Source organism: Alosa alosa, chromosome 5, assembly GCF_017589495.1.
Source record: "Alosa alosa isolate M-15738 ecotype Scorff River chromosome 5, AALO_Geno_1.1, whole genome shotgun sequence".
NCBI lineage: Eukaryota > Metazoa > Chordata > Actinopteri > Clupeiformes > Clupeidae > Alosa > Alosa alosa.
Genome location: NC_063193.1, coordinates 33,548,359 through 33,572,602, shown reverse-complemented (window position 1 = coordinate 33,572,602; position 24,244 = coordinate 33,548,359). Strand labels below are relative to the sequence as shown.

Here is a 24,244-nt window from a genome sequence, read left to right as displayed (position 1 = left end):
CAACAGTATATTAGCCTACACTATAGGCCTACTCACTGAACCACCTTGCTTATTGTGTTTGCACTTTGCTTATTGTGTCAGAGGATTCATATGAGTTAAACTGGCATATCTTACATAGACAGTGTTGCAGAACTGTTTGGATATACATACAAGTTGGTTCAATATTGCAAACAACTCATCTATATTATATTTTACCACGTCTGCTCGCGGACCACTTGGGATAGCTTGCGGACCAACAGTGGTCCCCGGACCACACTTTGAGAAACACTGACCTAAACGATAGGCTACTGGAAGACATTAAAGATAATTAGTTAATGTAGAAATACTGTTCCAAAATGTACCAGCAATGTAGGTAGGTATATAGCCTAAAGGAATAAAATATTTCCAGCAACAGCCCTGTTTATTTCAGTTGTCCTACAGTGATTAATGTCTACGACAATCTAGGAAATTTAGCTCCTTACACATAGGCTTCAGTAACTGTTTGGTGCTGCTGTCAGTTGAGCATTATATAGTTTAAATTTAGCCTATTGAATAGTTTGAAATTATGTGAATTAATTCAAGCAGAAACTCATTAATAATTGCTTGTATAGCCTAGGCTACTTTAATATGGAGATCATGTGCTCCATGGCTACCTCTGATCAGAGTGATAGCCAATGAGGCCTACATCACTTTCAGTGCAGTTGAAAATATATGCATATTTAAGGGTAATGCAAAGATTTTGTATTTAATTAGGTGTGCCCGACCGATTTGAGGGCCGCTTGGGCCAAATATGCCAGGGCCGATTTTTGGTCCCAGTCCGCCCCTGTGTGCAACCATATGCGTTGCGCAAATCCATTCACTTGTTGCAAATTCAAAGAATCCGAAACACTGGATTCTTCACAGTACTTTTTTTATGCTTGTTTTTTTGTTTGTCAACTTATATATTCTGTCAATTAATGTCTATCTTTAATCTTAAAGTCGGTTACTGTGGTAACTTCAGTGTGTAGGCCTACTGTTCCGGCCCTAGTGTGTTCTTCAGTGTGTAGGCCTACTGTTACGGCCGTCTGCCTCTGTGTTTTGCCATTGCCCTTGTTTAGGTCCCACCTGCTGCTGATTGCCGGAAAGGGAGTTCCTAATTGGGGTTGATTGGACAGCCCTTAAAAGACCCAAGATGGCATTAGTTCAGTGCCTTTGAGCCTGCCAGCATCCACGGTTGTGTGAGAGCCGTGGATGGCTGTGTGTATTGTCCTGAGCTGTTGTCATGCTGTGTTCTTGACCTGCTCATTTTAAGTTTACTACAGTGGTAGTGTGTGCAAGTGCGGCAATTACTCCCAGTGGGGAGAGTGGCTACGATGTAGCAAAATACTGGCCTAGTGTGGCCAGGGTGTGCCGGGTTCAGCAAAACTACTCCCAGTGGGGAGGTTATTGTTTGTATGTTTATGTGTTTGTTTGTTACTGGGCAATTCCACGGAAAATTGACTTTTTGTCACATCCATAATGCCAGTGAAATGCCTTGGCATTTGTATGATGTGAATGATGACATTCATTTTTTGTGCATTTGTTCTCATGTAGGCCTACATTCTTAAGACAAAAATAGCAAATGCTCAAATTTCATGTAATCATTCACATCATACCATACCATCACATTTTATTGACGTTATGGATGTTACAAAAAACGTAATTTTCCATGGAATTGCCCTACTATTGGTTTAGGCCTAGCCATCTTCATACTTTAGTGTGATTGTCTGTTTGAACTTTTATTTTGATTTATCAATAAACCGGTCATCTCAATAATTTACTTCCTTGTTTGTGTTTACTATTCTCCTTAACTAGTTCTCCTTTACTAGTTAACTAGTTACGCAGCCATATGCCCCTAGGCATTTTAACATCCAGGCGTAACAGTAAATGTGAAGGCAATCTATTCGCTTGTTTACAGCTGGCGACTGTTGGGCATGTCGCCTATAAGGAATTTTGCAGCCGGCATTCACTGCATTTTTGCCAGTGAGGTGTAGACTGGAGTTTTAATTAAACTTCCCCTGAGTGTACCAGCAAACACTAGCGAGCCGCCGGAGAAATGAGGGGATGCATTATCTTAATCAGTTTTGCGGCTGTTTTTTATCCGATTACACCGATTCCATCGGCGTCGCCTCTGGACTCCGAACCTGTACCGACCGCGTCGGTCCATAAGAAGAGCGGCTGCATCAGAGTGAACCACTGTAAATGCATCATGATGGACGGGTCCGGGATTATTGACCTGGGCGCGCTCGGGGACGCGGATGGCTTTCTAGAGCACCTCAAACCGCTGCGCTCAGTCGGCTCCCTGGCCACCACCGAGGTGATGTTGTCCTTCAGCCCCTGTCAGCCCTTTTCCGAGCCCGAGGACGTCACTGGGACGAGCTGCACTGACGTGGCCGCTTGTCTGGTAGTCAGGTCAGATCAGATCTGGTTTAACAGAAAATCTTCTAATTTTTAAAACTAGTACAGTGGCAAAAGGCAGTGATAGGTTGAGGGTTGAACGTGGGCTAAATGTAGTTTTGCTCTATTAATTTATTTACTTTGGAATGTATAGACTTGACAGGTTGAACGTGGGCTGAATGTTATTTTGCTCTATTAATTTATTTACTTTGGAATGTATAGACTTACCCTGGTAGTTATTCCAGTGCATTTCAACCTGTCACCAGTAGCCTATTTGCTATTGACTTAGTAAACATGATCAGCCCTACTGCACCTTCTATTACTATCTTGTAGATTTCATAAAAACAGTTCAAGACCCATGGATCGGTATCTCAACTATGGAAGGCACATAGATAATCAGTTCTATTACAACAGTTCTACGAAGACACTAAGTGTGTCCTACTCGGGTGAGTGCCTGCAGAAGACTATCCTGGGCAGAATCTTGGAAAAAAATAATATTGCTTTTGCTGCTGTTATGTGTCTTTGCTATTTGATTTGATTTATTTGTAATAAAGACATATCCAAGGGATAGAAAAAAACAATCATGACAAAGTGCAAGCACTTTATTTCCATCATGGTCCCTGATGTTACAAGACAGGACATATATCCACAAACAAAACAATTAAACATCATAAAAAATAGACTATGAGAGGCTAAACATATAAAATAATCTTCCCTAACCCTACCTTTCTGTATTAAAGTGCAATGTGCACATAGACAACACCAACAGACTCACATGGAGGAAGTCACATGGAGGAAGACATGTTAGTGTCACTAGGGATTTAAATTGTCCATGAGCCAGGATTTTACCTTTTTCCTGAAACGATGATAATTGTCTATGCTCTTAATTTCCAAAGGTACCGGTAGTTTATTCCAGATCACCACACCACAGCTATTGTTACTGTCTGTCTCAGTCTTGGTGCATAGGCCTCCTGTCTTCTGCTCTCAGTGCTAACTGCTAGCACATAGCTATAGTGTCTGTCTCTCCCTGTCTTCTGCTCTCAGTGCTAACTGCTAGCACATAGCTATAGTGTCTCTCTCTCCCCGTCTTCTGCTCTCAGTGCTAACTGCTAGCACATAGCTATAGTGTCTGTCTCTCCCTGTCTTCTGCTCTCAGTGCTAACTGTTAGCACATAGCTATAGTGTCTCTCCCTGTCTGTCTGGGCCTCATTGCTGGCGTACATCCACCCTTTGACAGTGATGTCAACCAGCAAAACATTTACTAACTTGGGCAGAATCTTGAAAAAAAAAAATTGTATTGTTTTAACTTCCGTCCTGCTGTGCATGTGTTTTTCTGTCTGTTTCTCTGAACACTGAGTTCTCTTTCTCAGTGCTGGCTTACAGCCACCCTTGCTCTCTCTCTCTGTCTGTCTGTCTGTCTGTCTGTCTCAGTGCTAATGCAGAGTTGGCCTGTCTTTCTCTCTGTTTGTCTGTCTGTCTTTCAGTGCAGGTGTACAGCCACCCTCTGTCTGTCTGTCTGTCTGTCAGTGCTGTCTATCTGAGTGCTAAGGCAGAGTTTGTCCATCTGTCTGTCAGTGCTGGCGTACAATCACCCTCTGTCTGTCTGTCTGTCAGTGCTGGCGTACAATCACCCTCTGACGGTGGTCCACTACCACTGCAGCCCGAACCGCTCGCTCTCGTCCACCCTGACCTTCAGCGCGGAGGTGCCCCTGCAGATCTGGGTAGAGAGCCCCTGTGCATGCCCAAACGCCTGCACTCTGGAGGATGTGGGGCCTGGCACCATCTTACTCATCATCCTCTGCCTCAGCGCTACGGCCTACTTCATCTTAGGTAACTCATGGGAAATCCCCCTGAATGCAGACTAAAATGTACTATAATTTACAAACTCAAGCATCTTAAGTCTCCTCCTTCTCTTGGTCTGCCTCAATACCACTAAGGACTTCATATTTGGTGACTTATCTAAACTTTCATCTCAGAAAGCAAGGATAAGATGGCCGAATAGGATGAGTTAAAGTATTCTTGCAAATTCATTTATCAATGTCTCCTGCTATCTGTTCCTCTGGCTCCTCCTGTGCTTATTTGGTCACTGCAGGTTCTATAAGAATTCCCTGAAGAATTGTACCAGCATGCAGACATCCCTACCCCTCGATGTTAGTTAAATAATGCAAATGAGGCTTGCTCAGTCTTTAAAAAGTTGATTAAAATTCTGAGCACTTGCACCCAGAAGAACCCTAAGGGTTCGTCAAAAGGTTTTCCATTACGGCAGTTCTCTGGACTTTATCTGGCGTTGACTTTTTAAAAATGCTTTTAAATGTTATGAAACCTTGTCTCTGCACTCCTCTCAGTACTAACCCACATCTTACACACACACACACACACTTTCCTCTGTTGCAGGTGCATGTGCCCTCCGACCCTTCCGGACGAGGCGAGCCGGTGTCCAGATCGCTCCGGAGGACAGCGTGTGGTGTATGCTCTGCTACCAGTTCACTGACCGCCACCGGCCACGCCGTCGCAGACACTATTCGCGGAGGGAGGACACACTCTAACGTGTGTGTGTGGTGGGGCGGGGAGTAGTCTAGAGGTCAGGGATCTGGCCTTTCAAGGGGTTACCACTATGGTTCTTCTGAGCAAGGTACTTGACCCCAAGTTGCTCCAAGGAGAACTTTCTCATGTGTCCCCAGTACACTGAATCAAGTGGCTCTGAAGGTGTGAGCGTGTCAGCTAAATGACAAATAATGTAAATGGTGCATGATGCGATCGCACCTTCATGTGTCTGGGATATCACAGTCTTTCTGTCTGTCTCTCTCTGTCTGTGCTCTCCCAGTCTTTCTGTCTGTGCTCTCCCAGTCTTTCTGTCTGAGCTATCCCAGTCTTTCTGTCTGTCTCTCTCTCCATATGACTGTCTGTGTGCCATCCCAGAGTCTGTCTCTCTCTCTGTCTCTCTCTCTGCTATCCCAGTCTCTCTCTCTCTCTCAATCTGTCTGTCTCTCTCTCTGTCCGTCTGTGGAAGAAATGGCTCTGAAGGCAAGTGTCAGCTAATGACAAACAATGCAATGGAAGCTGCTCTCTGAAGAAGGACACCATAGCAAGTGTGATTGTGAATGTGTATGTGTGACAGAGGAGGCCAATGATGAGTAAACTCTTTTCATTTATTTAATTGATGAAATTTTATTTCTTAAAATTCAAAAAAATAGTTAGCTAAACATTTATTGTAAAATATATATGAATTTTGTTAAAATGATATAACTCTGTTTCCATAAGTTACTGTCCTAAACCATGAGAAAATGTTAGCTTATGTTATGGGATATATGACTTGTGCATAGCACTTGATTCTTTCTATAAAGAATTAAACCTCTATAAGATTTGGAACTTATTTAGCAGGTTTCCTGTGCTGTTGAAATTAACTTCATATCACCTGAGATCGGCCCTCCATTTGTAAGCTAAGAAAAATGGCCTGGGCCTACCACATGAAACACTGTATACACCAAATACCCATCTCTGTCTTCACATAGACTTCTGTTACACAGACAGAGGACCATTCTGGAAATAAAATCTATGTCATAGAATTCTAAACATGAGGGACAATGGACAGATAATTCTACAGAGTGGAGGCAAGACCATCAGCTGAGTCCAGAAGTCATCAGAACATCAGAAGTCACTCTCATTGGTCCACACCAACCAGCTCCATATTGGTCCCAACATTCTAGAACACTTCTGGATATATTTGTCATGTCTGAAGGTCTACTTCTTCAAACTAATATTTACTGACCAGAGTGAGCACGGATAGCATGAGACAGTATGGCTAATGTGATAACGATAAGGTATTTTACCAGGAAAGACCCTGTTTCTGTAACATTATCTTCATTACAGTGTAGCTTTATACGTCTAAATAAGTCTCTCAGGAACTCCGTCCATTTCAACAGCTTCATTCATATATGACCAGATAACGACTAGCCACAGGCTGGCACAGAAGAACACCACTAGATGAGAGGATGTCATTGATTCATAAACTTCAAAGCAACATGTTGTAACACCATCACAACATACGTTGGTTGTAAACTTGGTTTTGAAGAGTAGTGTTTGTACAAAACAAAAGACATAAAACAGAATCAACCAGCCGGCTGGTTGGGCAGAAAAACAAACAGACTTTCTTCATTTAAAAACACGGAGTCTCTAAGACCACAGAAGAGACTCATTCATTCAGAAAGTCTCTGTGAAAGGAGAAGACTTGTTCAGTTCTACAGCCAGCGGGCACAGCACTTGCACCCAAAAAGTGTAGCAGACCTCTAGGTTGGCATGACAATGACAAACACGACTGGCATCTCCTTCAGAAGTGCTGGATTACCTCAGGTTTAGCATCACAGATAATCAGGCCAACTGGGGTGGAGACTGACCAATCAGAGACAGACAAGACGTTAGTGGAGAATGACCAATCAGAGACAGACAGACAAGACGTTAGTGGAGAATGACCAATCAGAGACAGCACGTTCAGTAGGAGACCAAGACATGCTGCTCTGACTCACTCGTTCCTCACGTACAACGCGTTGCTGGGTCTCCATACAAATCTCAGGATTTAAAAAAAACAAACTACAGAACCAATGACTTCACCATATGAGCTATGACAAACATTGAAAAATTAGCAGGGACATACATACACATATATATACACACAAAAACATTCAAAACATTCATTCAAAAAGAAAAGACGAGATGTTCACAGATGATGTATAACACTAGGTGAGGGTTGCTGCATGTGTGGAGTTACGCGTGGGATAGACTCAGCAGGGTTTAAAGTGCAGGTCGAGAGCTGACCAGACAGCAGCTGACTGTGGAACACACAACACCCTGATCGGGCACACATCTGGGCCGAACACGGGCCAGATCCACACCATCTGAGGCAGACGCAGGAAGATCTGGCCCAGATCTCAGGACTCATTTGAGGAAGATATGGTCACATTCCCACCAGAGCCAGCTGGTGGGACATAAACTAAATGTCCCACATCTGGACATTTCCGTAGTCCCTAACACCACGTCCTAACGGTCGACACGTGTGACACGAAAAAACATCCGCAATGAAAAATGTCATATTTAATGGATTCAGCATAGACAGAGAGTGGACAGTCCTTCAGGGTTCTTCAGCTGCCATGCAACCCGCTAAAGCCTCCACTCACAGCCTCTCTAGAGGGGATCTTGCTGAAGTGGAGCTCATGTGTGGACAAGCTGAAGAACTCTTCAAGACCATGTGCCCCCATTCATTCTAAAGTGTGCACTGTCGTCTACCTCCTACTCAGTGTGCACTAACTCTAGTGTGCACTAACTCTAGTGTGTACTAACTCTAGTGTGTACTAACTCCTACTCTCCTACTCTAGTGTGCACTAACTCTAGTGTGCACTAACTCCTACTCTCCTACTCTAGTGTGCACTAACTCCTACTCTCCTACTCTAGTGTGCACTAACTCTACTCTCCTACTCTAGTGTGCACTAACTCTAGTGTGCACTAACTCCTACTCTCCTACTCTAGTGTGCACTAACTCCTACTCTCCTACTCTAGTCTAGTCAATCTGCCCCTGCCTCAGTGGCGCACACCCTGCTCCTTTAAATGGAGTGATGGATTCTGGGAAAGAAGGGAGGATGAGGAGGAAGGGGTTGGTTTGCAGAGTAACAGCTCCACTTGCAGCAGAGCATGCAGGAGGAAGATGTGTGTGTATGCACAAAATGGAGAGAATGAGAGAGAGAGGACGACAGACAGAGAGTGACCAAGAGAGAGGCAAGCCATCAATGTAACATAACAGAAAGGGAAAGTGAATGACAGAGAGAGAGAAAAAAAGGAGTGTCATAGAGAGAGATGTGTGCAGCCATGTCTGTTTTCCACTCATAGCTGCCGGACCAGCCGACACAGTAAAACAAACATGGGGACAAACATCATGTCCTCTCACTACTAAATAACCTTCACCAGCACCACTATGGCTCATCAACACACTGCATGCCCATCTCTAGGAGTCAACAACAACAACAATACACCCACACCTCCACCAAACAATACAAATTACACACCCAACACACCACAAGTCAGTCAATACCAATCCAAAAATACCCCACCATCACCCAGAAACGGCTACTGGGAGTGTGACATGCAGGCTATGAGCTGTGCTTCAGAGAGGGGAGATGACTGAGAGACCTCTACGTCTGCAGCCACTCTCTCAAGGGCAGATGAGCTGTGCTTCAGAGAGGGGAGATGAGTCTGAGACTCTCTCAATGGCAGATGAGCTGTGCTTCAGAGAGGGGAGATGAGCTGTGCTTCAGAGAGGGGAGATAAGCTGTGCTTCAGAGAGGGGAGATGAGTCTGAGACTCTCTCAATGGCAGATGAGCTGTGCTTCAGAGAGGGGAGATGAGTCTGAGACTCTCTCAATGGCTGATGAGCTGTGCTTCAGAGAGGGGTGATGAGCTGTGCTTCAGAGAGGGGAGATAAGCTGTGCTTCAGAGAGAGGTGAGGGGGAGATGGCCGACCTGCAGCAGCATCAGGGATTCAGTTCTCATCGCTAACGTCAAGCAAAAGCATGCGCTGCCAGTCCCTCTGAGAAAGTCAGTGACTTGAATGAAAAAGTCCAGTCCGAAGGGAATCTCTGCACTGTGCATATTCCCAATCTGTAGGGAATCTGGTTGATGGCGTGCATATCCCCAATCTGTAGGGAATCTGGTCTATGGCATGCATATTCTCCTTGAGTGCCTTAGTAACATTAGTGCTCAGGGTTAGAGTCCAGAGCGGCAAACCGCTCAAATAGACAGGAAGTCCTCTGGGAAGACTAGGAGTGGTTTGGACAGTGCAAGGCCTGGCAGAGGAAGCACTCAGATAGACAGAGACAGTCAGACAGACAGACAAACAGGCAGACAGACAATCATACAGACAGTCAGTCAGACAGACAGACAAACAGGCAGCGGTTCTGATCCAGGAGGGGTCGGGTGCTGAGTGGCATTTCTCAGCGTCCCAACTGGAACCTCTGGGGTCTAATGGGTCTCGATCACCACGTCCCAACTGGCCCCTCTGGAGCCTAATGGGTCTCGATCACCACGGGTTCATACACACCAGCGGTCACCCTGCACAGAGGAGACAAACGGGAGCATGACACGTGAGCATCAGCAAACAGAGTCTGTTGCAAAGGTCAGCCATCAGGACAGGTGCTCAATTGCGTGTGCTGCAGGTACAGGTAGCGGCCTCACCTGCTGCCCAGCTGAATGCCACTCAGAGCCGTCGTGCCATCCCTGCTGACGAACAGACGCAGGTTGCTATCTGAGAGAAGGACGAGAGAAATATAGTGAGGGAGGGTGTGTGTGTGTGTGTATGTGCATGTGTGTGTGTGTGTGTGTGTGTGTGTGTGTGTCAATCATTCATGCTGCTTTGAAATCCTTATGACAGTGCTATAAAATACATTCTGGAGATAACCCAAAGATATCCTAACCTATTAAACCCATTTTATGACAATAAAAGTAAACCGTTTGCTTAAGCAAATACAATTTGCAGCTAGTGTAGGTGCTGTATGCTGTACTTCACTACTAAGAATATATCAGCCACCGAGCTGCGGCTGAGCTGCCATAACGTTAACGTATAGCCTCTGACGCTGGGTGCCTGCAGTCTGGATTGAGTGCTGACGTGGGGAGCTCTGATGGCGACGTCGGGAGCCATGAAGCAACAAATGGTCCTTGCTAAAGCCACCGAGCTGCTGATCAGCAGGAAGATCGCCCATCATGACTTCAGACTGTTGTTCTTCTGGTGCTCTGCTCTCCAGACTGCCAGTAAACTCTCTGAGTTGGTCAGTGAAAAGAACTTTGTTGGTCTTGCATTGGCAGTTTCCACGCTGGTCATCATTGCCCTTGGACTTTTTCAGCCGGTAGGAAATTGGACTAATTTTTAACATGATTATTATTATTTTATTTATTTATTTTCAATTTGCTGTGTTGTCTGTCTTGTATGTCTTAGTGTCAAGGAACTGGCGACTTCACGCTCCGTCCGGCATCTTTGTGTTTGTTATTTTTTAAATGTTTTGTCATGTGGTGTCAGCTGGCGACTCGCCCGCTCCGTCTGGCATTTTTGTCTTATTGTCTTTTGTTTTTGTCAATGTCTTGTATGTGGAGCTTTTGGGTTGCACTCTGTGCATGTTTCCCCTTCCTCCTCTATAATGTAATGTATGTGGAGCGCTTTGGGTTGCACTCTGTGCATTGTTTCCCCTTCCTCCTCTATAATGTAATGTATGTGGAGCGCTTTGGGTTGCACTCTGTGCATTTTTTCCCCTTCCTCCTCTATAATGTAATGTATGTTATCTTATTATTTATTTATTTTACTTTGTTTTTATTTTATTTATAGGCCTAGACCTATACTTTTTTTTCTCTCTCTTTTTACATCTTGTTACTTCATTGTTACAGTAATCTCGGCTTCATTGAATATGAGGGCTTCCTTCAATGACCCTCCAAGAATAAATAAAGGTTGAATGAATGAATGAATGAATGAATGAAAGTTTAAGGAAAACACTGGTCAAATTGAACTATCTGCAGTGAGAACGACCTTCATTACACTCAAGCTATGGTGACAATCAAGACTGCCATTGACTCCCATGGGTGACTGGTTCATAGGGATTAGCCACATACCCTGGGCTCAGGACGTGTGTGTGTGTGTGTATGTGTGTGTATGTATGTGTATGTGTGTGTGTGTGTGTGTGTGTGTGTGTGTGTGTGTGGCCTCCTCCTACCTTCAGTGTTGCTGATGTCAGCAAAGTTCTGACTCTGGACGATCTTCTCCACGATGTCATCAGCGTCCATGCGGGTGTCGTTCACCCACGAGGGGTGGCTCTCCACCGAGTCCTGCTTCCTCCTGGACACACACACACACACACACACACACAGAGAGAGAGTGAGTCTAAGGACCGCTGCTCACCAATGGCAATCCAATCACCAACAGATCAGTTGTGGTTCAGATCTACTTTCTGATGCGTTAGTTTCACTGAATAATGTAATATGCTGGCCATTACGTTGCACTTATACACTACACACACACACTCACTCACACACAGTTTTACTGAATAATGTTATATACTGGCCATTACATTGCACTTATACACTATACACACACACACACACACACACACACACACACACACACACACACACACACACTACACACACAGTTTCACTGAATAATGTAATATGCTGGCCATTACGTTGCACTTGTGAAGTAAAATACATTTATCCATCTACAGACAATTTCTATTAAAATCAAAGCTTTTTTTCTTTTATCGATTCAATCTGGACACCAGAAAGAAAGAAAGATGTAGAGAAGGACACAGAGAGAGAGAGAGAGAGAGAGAGAGAGAGAGAGAGAGAGAGAGAGGGGGAGAAAGAGAGATGAGAGAAGGACACAGAGAGAAAGAGAGAAAAAAAGAAAGAAAGAAAGAGTATGAGAGAGAGAGTGGAGAGAGAGATCCCACAATGTAGCTGTATAAAGCTATAGAGGAAGAAAGATCCCAAAAAAAAGTATGGTCTGGGAGCTGCAGCTGCTCTTACCTGGGGGGCCGGTTGCTGGGCAGGATGGGTCGGGGGGGTCGGGGGGGTCTCTCTGGGCGCAACTCTCCCTCAGGGGGGGTGTCTGTGGTGTGGCTGAACCCCCCCGACGCGCTGCTTCCTGTGGAGGTGTTCCTGCGGTGGGTCAGGTCAGACAGGCTGGATGAGCATGAGTGCTCCGTGCTGTAACCTGGAGCAAGGGACACACACACACACACACTTTAACATACAGTATACTCATACACACACACACACTTTATACTCATACACCTCACATAGAGGCACACAGACACATTAGCACACACACATCAACACACACACACATACACATTAACATACAGTATACTCATACACACACACACTTACTCATACACACACACTTCATACTCATACACCTCACATAGAGGCACACAGACACATTAGCACACACACACTTTGTGTGCGTATGAGTGGTTGCATATTACAGTATGTTAAAGTGTGTGTGTGTATGTTTACCATCCACCTCACATACAAGCACACAAGCATGCTCTCGTGGATGCACATTACAGTGAATCCTCAATCATAATATAAGACCTGTCCACTGAACCCAATAGAGGAAGTCTCAGCCCAGTTCAATAGACCCACATGCTGTGGATGAGGGACCTTTAACCCTTAGAACCCTAGACTGTTTTAAGGGCATGTTCACTACCTTTAGTGTGGATGTGGATGAGGGGCCTTTAAGAAAACAGAGTAAAGGGATGTGAGATCTAGGATACAGGTGAGCTGACTAGGAAGGAAACTCCATTTCCTAGACCATAACAATGCCTAAACACACTAAACAAACATGAAGTGGTGCATAAGTAAACACACACACACACACACTGACTCAAAACATGTCTTCTCTTCTTTTCTACTCTCAAGAAACAATAGTGTGCACATAGACACACAGGGACATGAGTACAGGCACACTGACCAGACAACTTGCTCTGCTAGCTTTTATACACACACACACACGCACACGACGCACGCACGCACGCATGCACGCACGCACTGACCAGACAACTTGCTCTGCTAGCTTTTATACACACGCACACGCACGCACTGACCAGACAACTTGCTCTGCTAGCTTTTATACACACACGCACACACCAGACAACTTGCTCTGCTAGCTTTTATACACACACACACACACACACAGATGGGACAACCTGCCCTGCTGGCTTGCGTACACACACGCACACACTGACCGGACAGCTTGCTTTGCTGGCTTGCGTAGCTGGAGTTTCTGGAGTGGCCCGTGTGGAAGGACTCATCTGGACTGGAGGCACTCAGCTCCCCCTCCTCTGGCAGACCTGATACACATGGAGCACAAGAGTTAGAGTTACACACACACACACACACACACACACACACAGAGAGTAATTGGAGGCCCTGACTAGAGCAGTGGCGACTCTTACCTGTGCTGAGCACGGAGGGACGCTGCTTGGCGAGGCGGGGCGGGATCTCCGCACCGGTCCCCTCCCCTTTACAGTCCAGCTGCAGGGAGGTGTCTCTGCCTGACACCGTGATGGACTTCGCCGTGCTGGGCGGTCTGGAGGCGGAACAATTTAGTCAATTCCATTCAAAAGAACCTAACCTATCCATCAGGCGTTCCATTCAAAAGAACCTAACCTAACCTATCCATCAGGCGTTCCATTCAAAAGAACCTAACCTAACCTATCCATCAGGCGTTCCATTCAAAAGAACCTAACCTATCCATCACGCGTTCCAAGAAAGCAGCAACAGTAAAAGGACTATTCAACACTACTAGGCATATAACATATAGGAAGTGCATGACCATAGACTGTATAGAACTGGACAGAGTGGTTGCATTCAGCAGTGTTCTATGGAATTGAAGCCTCATACTGCCTAGACGGAGTATAGTGACAAAAACAGGACAAATGGCCAATCTTCTAGCAGTACTCCAACAGTAATCTAGCAGTAATCCAACAGTAATCTAGCAGTAATCCAACAGTAATTTAGCAGTAATCCAATGTCCAGCAGTAATAATAAGTCACCTTTGATTACCAAGAACATGAAGTGAAATGTTGTGCTATGAGGTGAGCCAATACAAAAGCTCAAGTTAAAGGGACATTTTACTAACAAAGGCAAAGCTGATTGTTCCAGTGAAATCAAGAACCACTTTCAATGACAAACGCTGGTCACTAGAGGGAGCTGTTGGATACATTTAACAGCACAGAGCCGTGCATGAATACTCACGTCTTAAAACATGGATCTCCAGATAACAGAGTCATTCCAATGGTCACCTGATGAAAGAAAAAAAATAGGACATAGTATTTAACAGCAGAGAAGTCAAAACAGACATTGGTGTACATAGGCAAATACGTATCTGTGGATGCAAATAAGAAGTCTCCCTTTTGGTTTTAATGACTGCTCACTCTCTTGGATGGAGAGTGCCTTTAAACCTGACTAATCAATCTCTATGGGCCCAGACGTTTGGTTTTGTTCTGCCTCTTGCTACTGTCTGTGTGTGTGTGTGTGTGTGTGTGTGTGTGTGTGTGTCCTCACTTTCAGTATGGAGTTGTCCTGTCGAGTGTTCTTGGTATCGTAGCCCTCCAGCAGACAGCAGCGCACAGTGGAGCCTGATCCAGCAAACTCTGCCAGGTTCAGATCCGCAAAGCCCAGCTAGGGGGAGGGGAGGGAGAGAGAGAGAGAAAGAAAGAGGGTGAAGAAAGAAAGTAAATGATTTTACATTTGACTTTTACAACAGAGGAATAACTAGAGAGGACACCGAGAGAAGCCCTAAAAAGGGAAGACCATAATAAACGTCCAGCCCCTCATGTGAGTGCCCACCCATGGGCTACTCAGGATCTAATATCCTCCATAAATCGTTTTTCTCTTTCCGTGGAGACGCTTCCTCCTGAAGCTGTGCTTAAAACAGATGCCACACGATGGAAAATGTCCCACAGCACTTGGTCCTGAGGACTCTAGACTCCATTAGGACACTGAGGACCCACATCACTTGGTCCTGAGGACTCTAGACTCCATTAGGACACTGAGGACATTAAGTCATGTTTATATAAGCAAGTGAAGCACTGAGCAGAGCTAATGCTGAAGATTCTGGAGGTGAAATTGGGTGAGAACAGGAGCAAAGCCAAGGGAGGTGAGCAGTGTCCAAGCATCATTAGGTTTCATCTCACCGCTGTCTGGAGGACGCTGCCTAATACATCACTACCATCATCACTATCATCCTCATCCTCATCATCATCCTCCTCCTCCTCCTCATCATCATCCTCACCATCATCATCCTCCTCCTCATCCTCATCACCATCATCATCCTCCTCCTCATCCTCATCATCATCCTCCTCCTCCTCATCATCCTCCTCACCATCATCATCATCATCCTCATCATCATCCTCTGATCCTCATCATCATCACCATCATCATCATCCTCTGATCCTCATCATCATCCTCATCATCATCCTCGGATCCTCATCATCTCCAGAGGAATCTCACTTGTGCTTCTATAAGAACCCTTCTCCTGTTTAGAACACTGATGTTAGACACATGCCAAGTGCAATAAGTGCACTATTCCACTCCTAGTAATAGTGCAGTTTTCAGCTCATAGTAATAGTGCACTATTCCACTCCTAGTAATAGTGTGCAAGTGCAAAATTCAACTGCAAATACAAAAATACACAAAACAAAATACACAACTGCAATCCTTATTGACCAAATCAAGTATACTACTGCACTCGTAGTAATCCAAATATACAACTGCACTCCTAATAGACTAAATCAAGTATACTACTGCACTCGTAGTAAACCAAATCAAGTATACTACTGCACTTCTAGTAATCCAAATACACAACTGCACTCCTAATAGACTAAATCAAATATACTAGTGCACTCTTAGTAAACCAAATCAAATATACTGTGCACTTAATAAAACTAAATCAAATATACTAGTGCACTCGTAGTAAACCAAATCAAATATACTAGTGCACTCATAGTAAACCAAATCAAATATACTAGTGCACTCGTAGTAAACCAAATCAAATATACTACTGCACTCGTAGTAAACCAAATAAAATGTATTAGTGCCTATCAATTCAAGTCCACTTCTCCATACAGTAAGTGCCCTACTAGAACACCATGTACACTACTGTTCTCCTCACAGCGGAGACAACAGGTCACTTTGCTGACTCACAGGAACAGGGCTCTTCCTCCCGGAGACAACGCTGGAAAATGAGTGTTTGGGAGGATGAAAATAACGACATCCTCTCCACTGGACCTTGATGACCTCCGTTCCATGCTCCAGTAGACACTGTCTAGAAAACAGAACTGTTGACTTCTAACACTACAGCACTTAGCTGTTTACTTACAGTGAACTTTTTTCCAGAGAAATGTCATGCAAAACATCTGTTGCATAAGCGTCCCAAGAGACCTGGAGGAGCACTGCTAGCTCACTTTGGCCTGCTTGTCGAGTTTCCATAATAAAAACCAAGCATGATAAACTTGCATGATATTACCTTATAAATTCCTAATATTTCTGGGGAAGCAGACAATAAATGACCTGTGTGATACTTTGCCAGAGAATGTGAATGCATTTCAAACACCACGGAATGGCCAGACTTTCAGTCTAAATGGAGCCCACTACATAGGCATAGGCTACGCATTTCAAAACATCGCAACGTAAAATGACACAAAAAAGCTGTTTATGAATAGGTCTTAGTGAGTTAGGAGTCCTCTCGACTTAAGCTGTCCCAGACTTAGGTGCTACTTTTAGGTCTAAAATGCTTTGTGAATTAGGCCTACTTTTTGTGAAAAAATTAGGAGTCCTAAAGTTAGGAGGAAACATCCATTATTTTTAGGAGTTGCACCTAAATTCACCAGTTAGGAGCTACTTTTAGCCTTAAAATTCTTTGTGAATCGGCCCTGAATAAAAAGGCCTAGCCTAAATGAATCAAGGCAAAACAGCCTAGTAGCCCTAATGAAACATCATGGATTGATGTAGTATCTTTGTAACATTATTAAATTATTCTGTTACTATGCCTACGTTTGCAAAGAGAACATTTTAATTTGATTCACAATAATGTTACATTTAATTTACATGTTGACAATGATTAGCCTAGTTTTGGTTGTTGTTGGCGGCGTTATTGCATGTTAGTTATGCCTACAATGCAAAATTGCTTCCTCACGATTGGAAGCTCCTGTAGCTGCATAGGATTTCAAAACACGGCAAAATGCCGCAGCTTTGTGAATAGGTCTGTGAGTAAGGAGTCCTCTTGACTTCTTTTAAGCTGTCAGAGGTGGGAAGGTGTGATTTGTTGGGGGCAGGGGCCGATTAACTGGGCACAAATGTCTGATGGCCCCCCTTCCCCCCAGCCAACGTGAATCGGGTGGTTAGTTAATAGGCCTATCGTGAAGATTTTTCCTGCCATCTAAGGCACGAGCAAACATACAAACAGGGGAAATTCTTTCTCTTGTAGCTGAGTAGCCTCAGGTGCGCACGTAGACATAAGGCTGAACATGCAAGCGCCAATGAATCCTGCTCTCACGACAATCACGCCGTTTTAAACTTAAATAGGTTAACATCACTCTTAAGTTCGCCTTCAAGCAAGGAAAACGATGATTTGAACACATCTGTTTCGTTGGAAGGGCAAGGGGTAGCAACAGGGCAACACAGAGACGGGCCCGATGGCAGGGCTGTTATGAGAGTATTAAAATATGGGATATTCCTACGGGAAAAACATTAAAACGGCAAGACAGCGGGAAAGTTAAAATACGTGATAAACACAGAAAAAGTTGGCATGCATTGTTTCGGGTCCCCTGCACAGGGATTATTTGTCATATTATTAATCACATATGATTATTTGTGAAATTGTGCAAACAGGCGCAACACATTTGAAAAGGAAGGACTGGTAGCATGCAAGCTCCACGGAAAGATTGATTTAAGAACGTTATCACAAAGTGTGTGGCTGGGCGTGCAGCTGGGAAGAAGACAATTGGCAGGGGAGGTCATGTCTTTTTAACAATTCTGTCGGAGGGTCATTGAACAATTTCTAGCAGGCAAGAGAGGGTCATGCAACTTGCAACTGAAGTACTCAAAATTCCTCCGTGGCCCCTTCAATAAATAACGAACAGTCCCTAGATTGCTGCTGGGCTAAATGTCTTGGTTCATGTCTGTCATTGCCGCCAAACGATAGCCTATCTCAAGGTTGCATCCATTACAAAACAAACATGCAATGTGAACGCCTGGGATTGGGGAGAGCACTAAATGCTCTACTGAATAAGCACGAAGTCAAACCTTTAAATAAAAAACACTCTTTAACAATCAAAAAAAATAAAAAAATAAACCGCTAATGAAGTAAACTTGTGACCATCAAAAATCGCTATCGCTTTGTAACTCCGGATAACAGGGACGAACATGAAGGCATTTGGCTGAGCAACGGAGGTTAATATGCTCTATATTTTGTCCAAAATGATGTCTGTCTATCATCGCTGTACTCGGAGAAAACCAGAATGTTTAATTTGTCCTGCATTTTAATTGTCCCTCCGCTTTTGCTACGGCTGCAAACGGATTCACTGCAGTTAACCAAATATTTCTTTATTAGGGCAGGGCAGGCATATTTCTGGCTATTAAATTATTTCTAAACCAGTCTGCTAAAGTCTGTAGTGAAGTCTGTGTAGGGTTTCCCAGGCTCCATTTCTTTTTACGCACCCTGCTCACTTGAGCCATCTACCGGTTGTTTGGGTTGTTGCAGCTCTCTCACCGGAAAAATACAAATTAAAGTCGCCATGGATAATCACAGGATCCCACGCGGACCGGGCGAGTGAAGCTGGCCAAGTCGAAGCACTGCCCACTGTAGATATGTAATGTGGGGTTTGTTTGTTTGTTTAATTTAAGGCCATTTCCACAACTAAGGGTATTTGATGGCCAGAGCATTGTGTGTTATAGGTAATGTGGGGTAATGACCACTACACTAGATATGTAATGTGGGGTAATGACCACTACACTAGATATGTAATGGTGGGTAATGGCCACTACACTAGATATGTAATGTGGGGTAATGGCCACTACACTAGATATGTAATGGTGGGTAATGACCACTACACTAGATATGTAATGGTGGGTAATGGCCACTACACTAGATATGTAATGGCCACTACACTAGATATGTAATGTGGGGTAATGGCCACTACACTAGATATGTAATGGTGGGTAATGACCACTACACTAGATATGTTATTGTGGGTAATGACCACTACACTAGATATGTAATGTCTACTACACTAGATATGTAATGTGGGGTAATGGCCACTACACTAGATATGTAATGGTGGGGTAATGGCCACTAGACTAGATATGTAATGGTGGGTAATGGCCACTACACTAGATATGATGTAATGTTTGGTAAGGGAGCTGGGGGTGCTGACAGGCTCTTGCATTGCAGGCCATCTCCATCTCATCCAAGCAGTAACTTCACTCACCAAACCTGGCAACCCAGGCCGTCCAGCAAAGCCCCCTCATTTCCTCACCCCCCTGAGCCCTGAGAAATGCTTAAGCTCTCCTTATTAAACTCAAACACAGGCTGGCCACCAGACAGGCCTCAAACCTCGCCGAGACATGTTGATGTTGAGATGTTGACACTATGAAATTGCAACTATGTCCAACACACTGATAACAAGCCACCATGAGCCTGATACAACCCAAAACAATGTGTACAGACACACACACTTCAGAGACAGACGAGTCTTACGTTCTGTCCTGTTTCTTGTAACAGCCTGTGTGGTATTAGTAAGTTCCTGGCTGTTCCTGGTTGTTGACTCAATTTCCACTTCCAAGAATGTAGACTGACCGCTTCCAGAGGTGGGTTTCGTCCAGTGGCCCCGTTACTCAGAACCCCACTGGCTGCAGATGCCGGTGTTTGAGGAAGGCCGCTCCTACGGAGGCGAGGTATATTTAGCCCGAGGAAATCTAAAACTAGAGTGCAGGACGAGGAAACAAAGGAAGGAGTCCATTTACAGTACTCACGAGAGAGAACGTGAGCGAGCGCTTAGCTTTCTCTGCCATTGTGATTCTCCACACACACCGTGGGAGGCCTTCTACACAGAGGACTAAAGCACCAGTCTAAACCTCACACTACAGTGTACAGAGGACTAAAGCACCAGTCTAAACCTCACACTACAGTTTACAGAGGACTAAAGCACCAGTCTAAACCTCACACTACAGTTTACAGAGGACTAAACCAGTCAAACCTCAGTTTACAGAGGACTAAAGCACCAGTCTAAACCTCACACTACAGTTTACAGAGGACTAAAGCACCAGTCTTAACCTCACAGAGGACTAAAGCACCAGTCTTCACCTGGCTACAGTGTACAGAGGACTAAAGCACCAGTCTTAACCTGGCTACAGTGTACAGAGGACTAAAGCACCAGTCTTAACCTGGCTACAGTGTACAGAGGACTAAAGCACCAGTCTTAACCTCACTGGGGCAGCCGTGGCCTACTGGTTAGTGCTTGGGACTTGTAACCGGAGGGTTGCCGGTTCGAACCCCGACCAGTAGGCACGGCTGAAGTGCCCTTGAGCAAGGCACCTAACCCCTCACTGCCCCCCTCGAAAGGCTGTTGTTGCAGGCAGCTCACTGCGCCGGGATTAATGTGTGCTTCACCTCACTGTGTGTTCACTGTGTGATGAGTGTGTTGTGTGATAAATGTGTTTCACTAATTCACGGATTGGGATAAATGCAGGGACCAAATTTCCCTCACGGGATCAAAAGAGTATATATACTTATACTACAGTGTACAGAGAACTAAAGCACCAGTCTTCACCTCACAGAGGACTAAAGCACCAATATAATAATAAGTTTATTTTATATAGTGCCTTTCTCAAAGCCAAGGTCGCTTTACATAGTAGGAAAACTACACACACCTAAACTGTGCCCTGGTCAGTCACACATGTACTATACACCTAAACTGTGCCCTGGTCAGTCACACCTAAACTACACACACCTAAACTGTGCCTTGGTCAGTCACACTTGCACTACACACACCTAAACTGTGCCCTGGTCAGTCACACATGCACTACACACACCTAAACTGTGCCCTGGTCAGTCACACATGCACTACACACACCTAAACCGTGCCCTAGTCAGTCACACATGCACTACACACCTAAACTGTGCCCTGGGAGGTGTCCTCACCTCGCTGCCATGTGAAGTGCTCCTGGAGGCCATGCTTGTTTACAGAACTGTGACGTGTGTCATGTCATGTGTACAGAGTGGACAGGCGGAAGGTAAATAGTGACCGATGTAAACAGTGCAGTCAGGTGATCCACTCAATGCTGCTGGTGTTTGTATGGATCATCTGACTGGCCAGCTGATGGCTTATGGCTTCTCACAAAGTGCCTTACGTAAGCAGTGACAGACAGGAGGAGAGGAGGGAGGAATGGAAGAGATGTCGGAGAGGAGGGAGAAGGCTACTGGAGGTCAGAGAGACGCGCACACACACACACACACACATACACAAATCTTTATCATGTAAACACACTTCAACTCTCTTAGAGGGCCTCATCTGTGTGTGTGTGTGTGTGTGTGTGTGTGTGTGTGTGTGTGTGTGTGGGCGGTGTGTGTGTGTGTGTCTGATGGCATGTTTATGCATCTGCCATATGTGTTTAGTGGTGTATAGGGTTAGGGTGTGTGTGTGTGTGTGTGTGTGTGTTGTGGAAGAATTCTTTCATACCTTTACATACGCCTTTCCTCCCTTCAGCTCCTGTAAAGAAAACAGGAAAGCACAGATTAATCAAGGGATTCACGTCACACACACACACACACACTGCACATGTACGTACACACACACACACACATATATAAACACACACACACACACACACACACACACACACACACACACACACACACACACACACACATACTGCACATGTCCACACACAGTGTTCTGTGGAGAGGACTGAAAAGAGAGCTAAAGTTAACGCTCAGAGATGCGTTTCAGGACACTAAAATCTCAGTGGGTTACGAGAGCTTAAGTTAACGCTCAGAGATGCTTGCGACACACTAAAAATCCCAGTGGGTTACGAGAGATTGCTAAACGCCAGAGATGCTTCAGACACTCAAAATCCTTCAGTGGGTTACGAGGAGGACAGGATGTCAGGAGGCGTCCGGCGCCCTTTAGAGCATTAAAGAGGAGAGATAAGAGAGAGAGAGGGGCGGGGCGGGGAGGGGACACACAGACGTCTGCTGGAGAAAAGGGAGTGGCTTTGAGAGGTGTCATCTGACGCTGCAGAGGTGGTCAGTCAGGCTACGGACACAGAAATAAGGGAGACCAAGAGGAGGCTTTGGGCAGATAAAGTCGTCCCATGAGCCGTAGTGATAAAGAGCTGTCCCGTGAGACGTCTCATGAGCCGTAGTGATAAAGAGCTGTCCCGTGAGACGTCTCATGAGCCGTAGTGATAAAGAGCCGTCTCATGGAGACGCCCCATGAGCCGAGATAAAGAGTCGCCTCTGATAAAGAGTGGTTACCGAGAGACGTCAGTGATTTGGAGTGGTTGGGTCTTTTGAGTGGTCAGTGATTTGGAGTGGTCAGTGATTTGGAGTGGTCAGTGATTTTGTGCGGTCACCTTTCGAACAGAGACCCTGCAAGCGCACGGGTCCAGGATGCCAGTGGGGTTGGTCAGTGATTTTGCAGCGGAGAACCTTCCAGAACAGAGACCCTGCACCTCCCTCGGGTCCAGGAGAGCCAGTGGGAGGGAGAGAGAGAGAGAGAGAGAGAGAGAGAGAGAGGAGAACCTCTTCCAGAGAACGGGGGAAAAAGGCACCTCCTTCTTATGACGAGTCAATGCTGCATTAGAGAGGGAGAGAACATGGGAGAGAGAGGAGAGAGAGAAATGAGAGAGAGGGAGGGAGGCAGAGAAAGGGAGGGAGGGAGAGAGAGGGAGGGAGGGAGGGAGGGAGAGAGAGGGAGGGAGAGAGAGGGGAGGGAGGGAGAGAGGGAGGGAGAGGGAGAGAGAGGGAGGGAGGAGAGAGAGAGAGAGAGAGGGAGAGAGGGAGAGAGGGAGAGAGGGAGGGAGAGAGGGAGAGGGAGGGAGAGAGAGAAAGGGAGAAGAGAGAGAGGGAGAGAGAGAGGGAGAGAGAGGGAGGGACAGAGGGAGGGAGAGAGGAGGAGAGGGAGAGAGAGAGAGGAGAGGAGGGGGAGGGGGGATGGAAGAAAAAGAGGGGAAGAAGGGGGAGGATCTGGGTAAGAGTGATTGGCAGGGTAATAAAACAGAGAACCAGAAACAGAACTGACACACACACACACACACACACACAACACATGCACACAACACACACAAAGAACACGCATTGCAACAAACAACACACGCACACAACACGCCAAACAACACCGCACCAACACGCACCTGCACAACAAACACACAACACACGACAACACGCACACAACACGCGCACAACACACACACACAAACAGCTGTCTGCTGGTTTAGTTCCATGGGAAGGACAGTGGTGACAGTGGAGAAAAAAGTGACCCAGAATGCTTCTTTTGCTACGGAGAACACTTGAATGTGCCACCTGTTAGGCTACATCTCTGTCCAACTGTAAACAATCTTGCCATTCTAAAATGAGTCTACGGCTCTTCTGCATCAGAATGGTTATGAAAAAGAAACAAATTGTAAAGACACAGTCTGGAGGACCACTCCGATGATAATGTTGCAAAAAAGATGTCCATCTTCAAAGACACCACGGTCATGTTCACAATACTGACTGACCCACAGAGCACATATGGTTGCACAAGCACAAAATGCCAGGAAAAAAATCAATCAAACAACCACACACACACACACACACACACACACACACACACACAGTTGAATAGATATTCATGAAAAATGTGTGCTACTATTGAAACTCTGGTTGTATGGTTTGTGAATATGCTTGAGGAGAGGTCAGTGTGCATCTATTAATACGACAGAGAACACACAGTAGAACAGAGTCCTGCTGTAGAGTCATATTCACACACACACACAGTCCAATAATATGGCAGTCTATAAGTACTCTCACACACACTCACACACAGTCCAATAATATGGCAGTCTATAAGTACTCTCACACACACTCACACACAGTCCAATAATATGGCAGTCTATAAGTACTCTCACACACTCACACACACACTCACACACAGTCCAATAATATGGCAGTCTATAAGTACTCTCACACACTCACACACACACACACACACACAGTCCAAGAATATGGCAGTCTATAAGTACTCTCACACACTCACACACACACACACAGTCCAAG

The 24,244-nt window shown here is 45.2% G+C and overlaps 2 protein-coding genes and 1 long non-coding RNA gene across 3 annotated transcripts in view; 1 reads left to right on the top strand and 2 right to left on the bottom strand.

Moving 5' to 3' along the window:
* Positions 1 to 1,891: 1,891 nt before the first annotated feature.
* Positions 1,892 to 5,549, top strand: LOC125294909. Its single transcript, XM_048243973.1, has 4 exons — positions 1,892 to 2,409; positions 2,728 to 2,840; positions 4,009 to 4,224; positions 4,789 to 5,549. The coding sequence occupies exons 1-4, from the start codon at positions 2,054 to 2,056 to the stop codon at positions 4,938 to 4,940; spliced, it is 837 nt and encodes a 278-aa protein (XP_048099930.1). The 5' UTR covers positions 1,892 to 2,053; the 3' UTR covers positions 4,941 to 5,549.
* fam102aa (family with sequence similarity 102 member Aa) lies at positions 5,543 to 22,644 on the bottom strand (the record flags this gene model as incomplete). The annotated part of the gene is made up of 9 exons (XM_048244571.1): positions 5,543 to 9,489; positions 9,613 to 9,682; positions 11,136 to 11,257; positions 11,947 to 12,133; positions 13,170 to 13,513; positions 14,182 to 14,228; positions 14,491 to 14,607; positions 21,666 to 21,695; positions 22,561 to 22,644. Coding segments are annotated over 9 exons (1,047 nt in total), but the record flags the coding sequence as incomplete, so codon positions are not given.
* Positions 22,645 to 22,652: 8 nt separating this feature from the next.
* The window catches only part of LOC125294910, an 18,995-nt gene continuing 17,403 nt past the window's right edge, over positions 22,653 to 24,244 (bottom strand). Inside the window, exon 4 of the long non-coding RNA XR_007193582.1 lies at positions 22,653 to 22,663. This is a non-coding gene — a long non-coding RNA (uncharacterized LOC125294910). The remainder of the gene's footprint in view (positions 22,664 to 24,244) is intronic.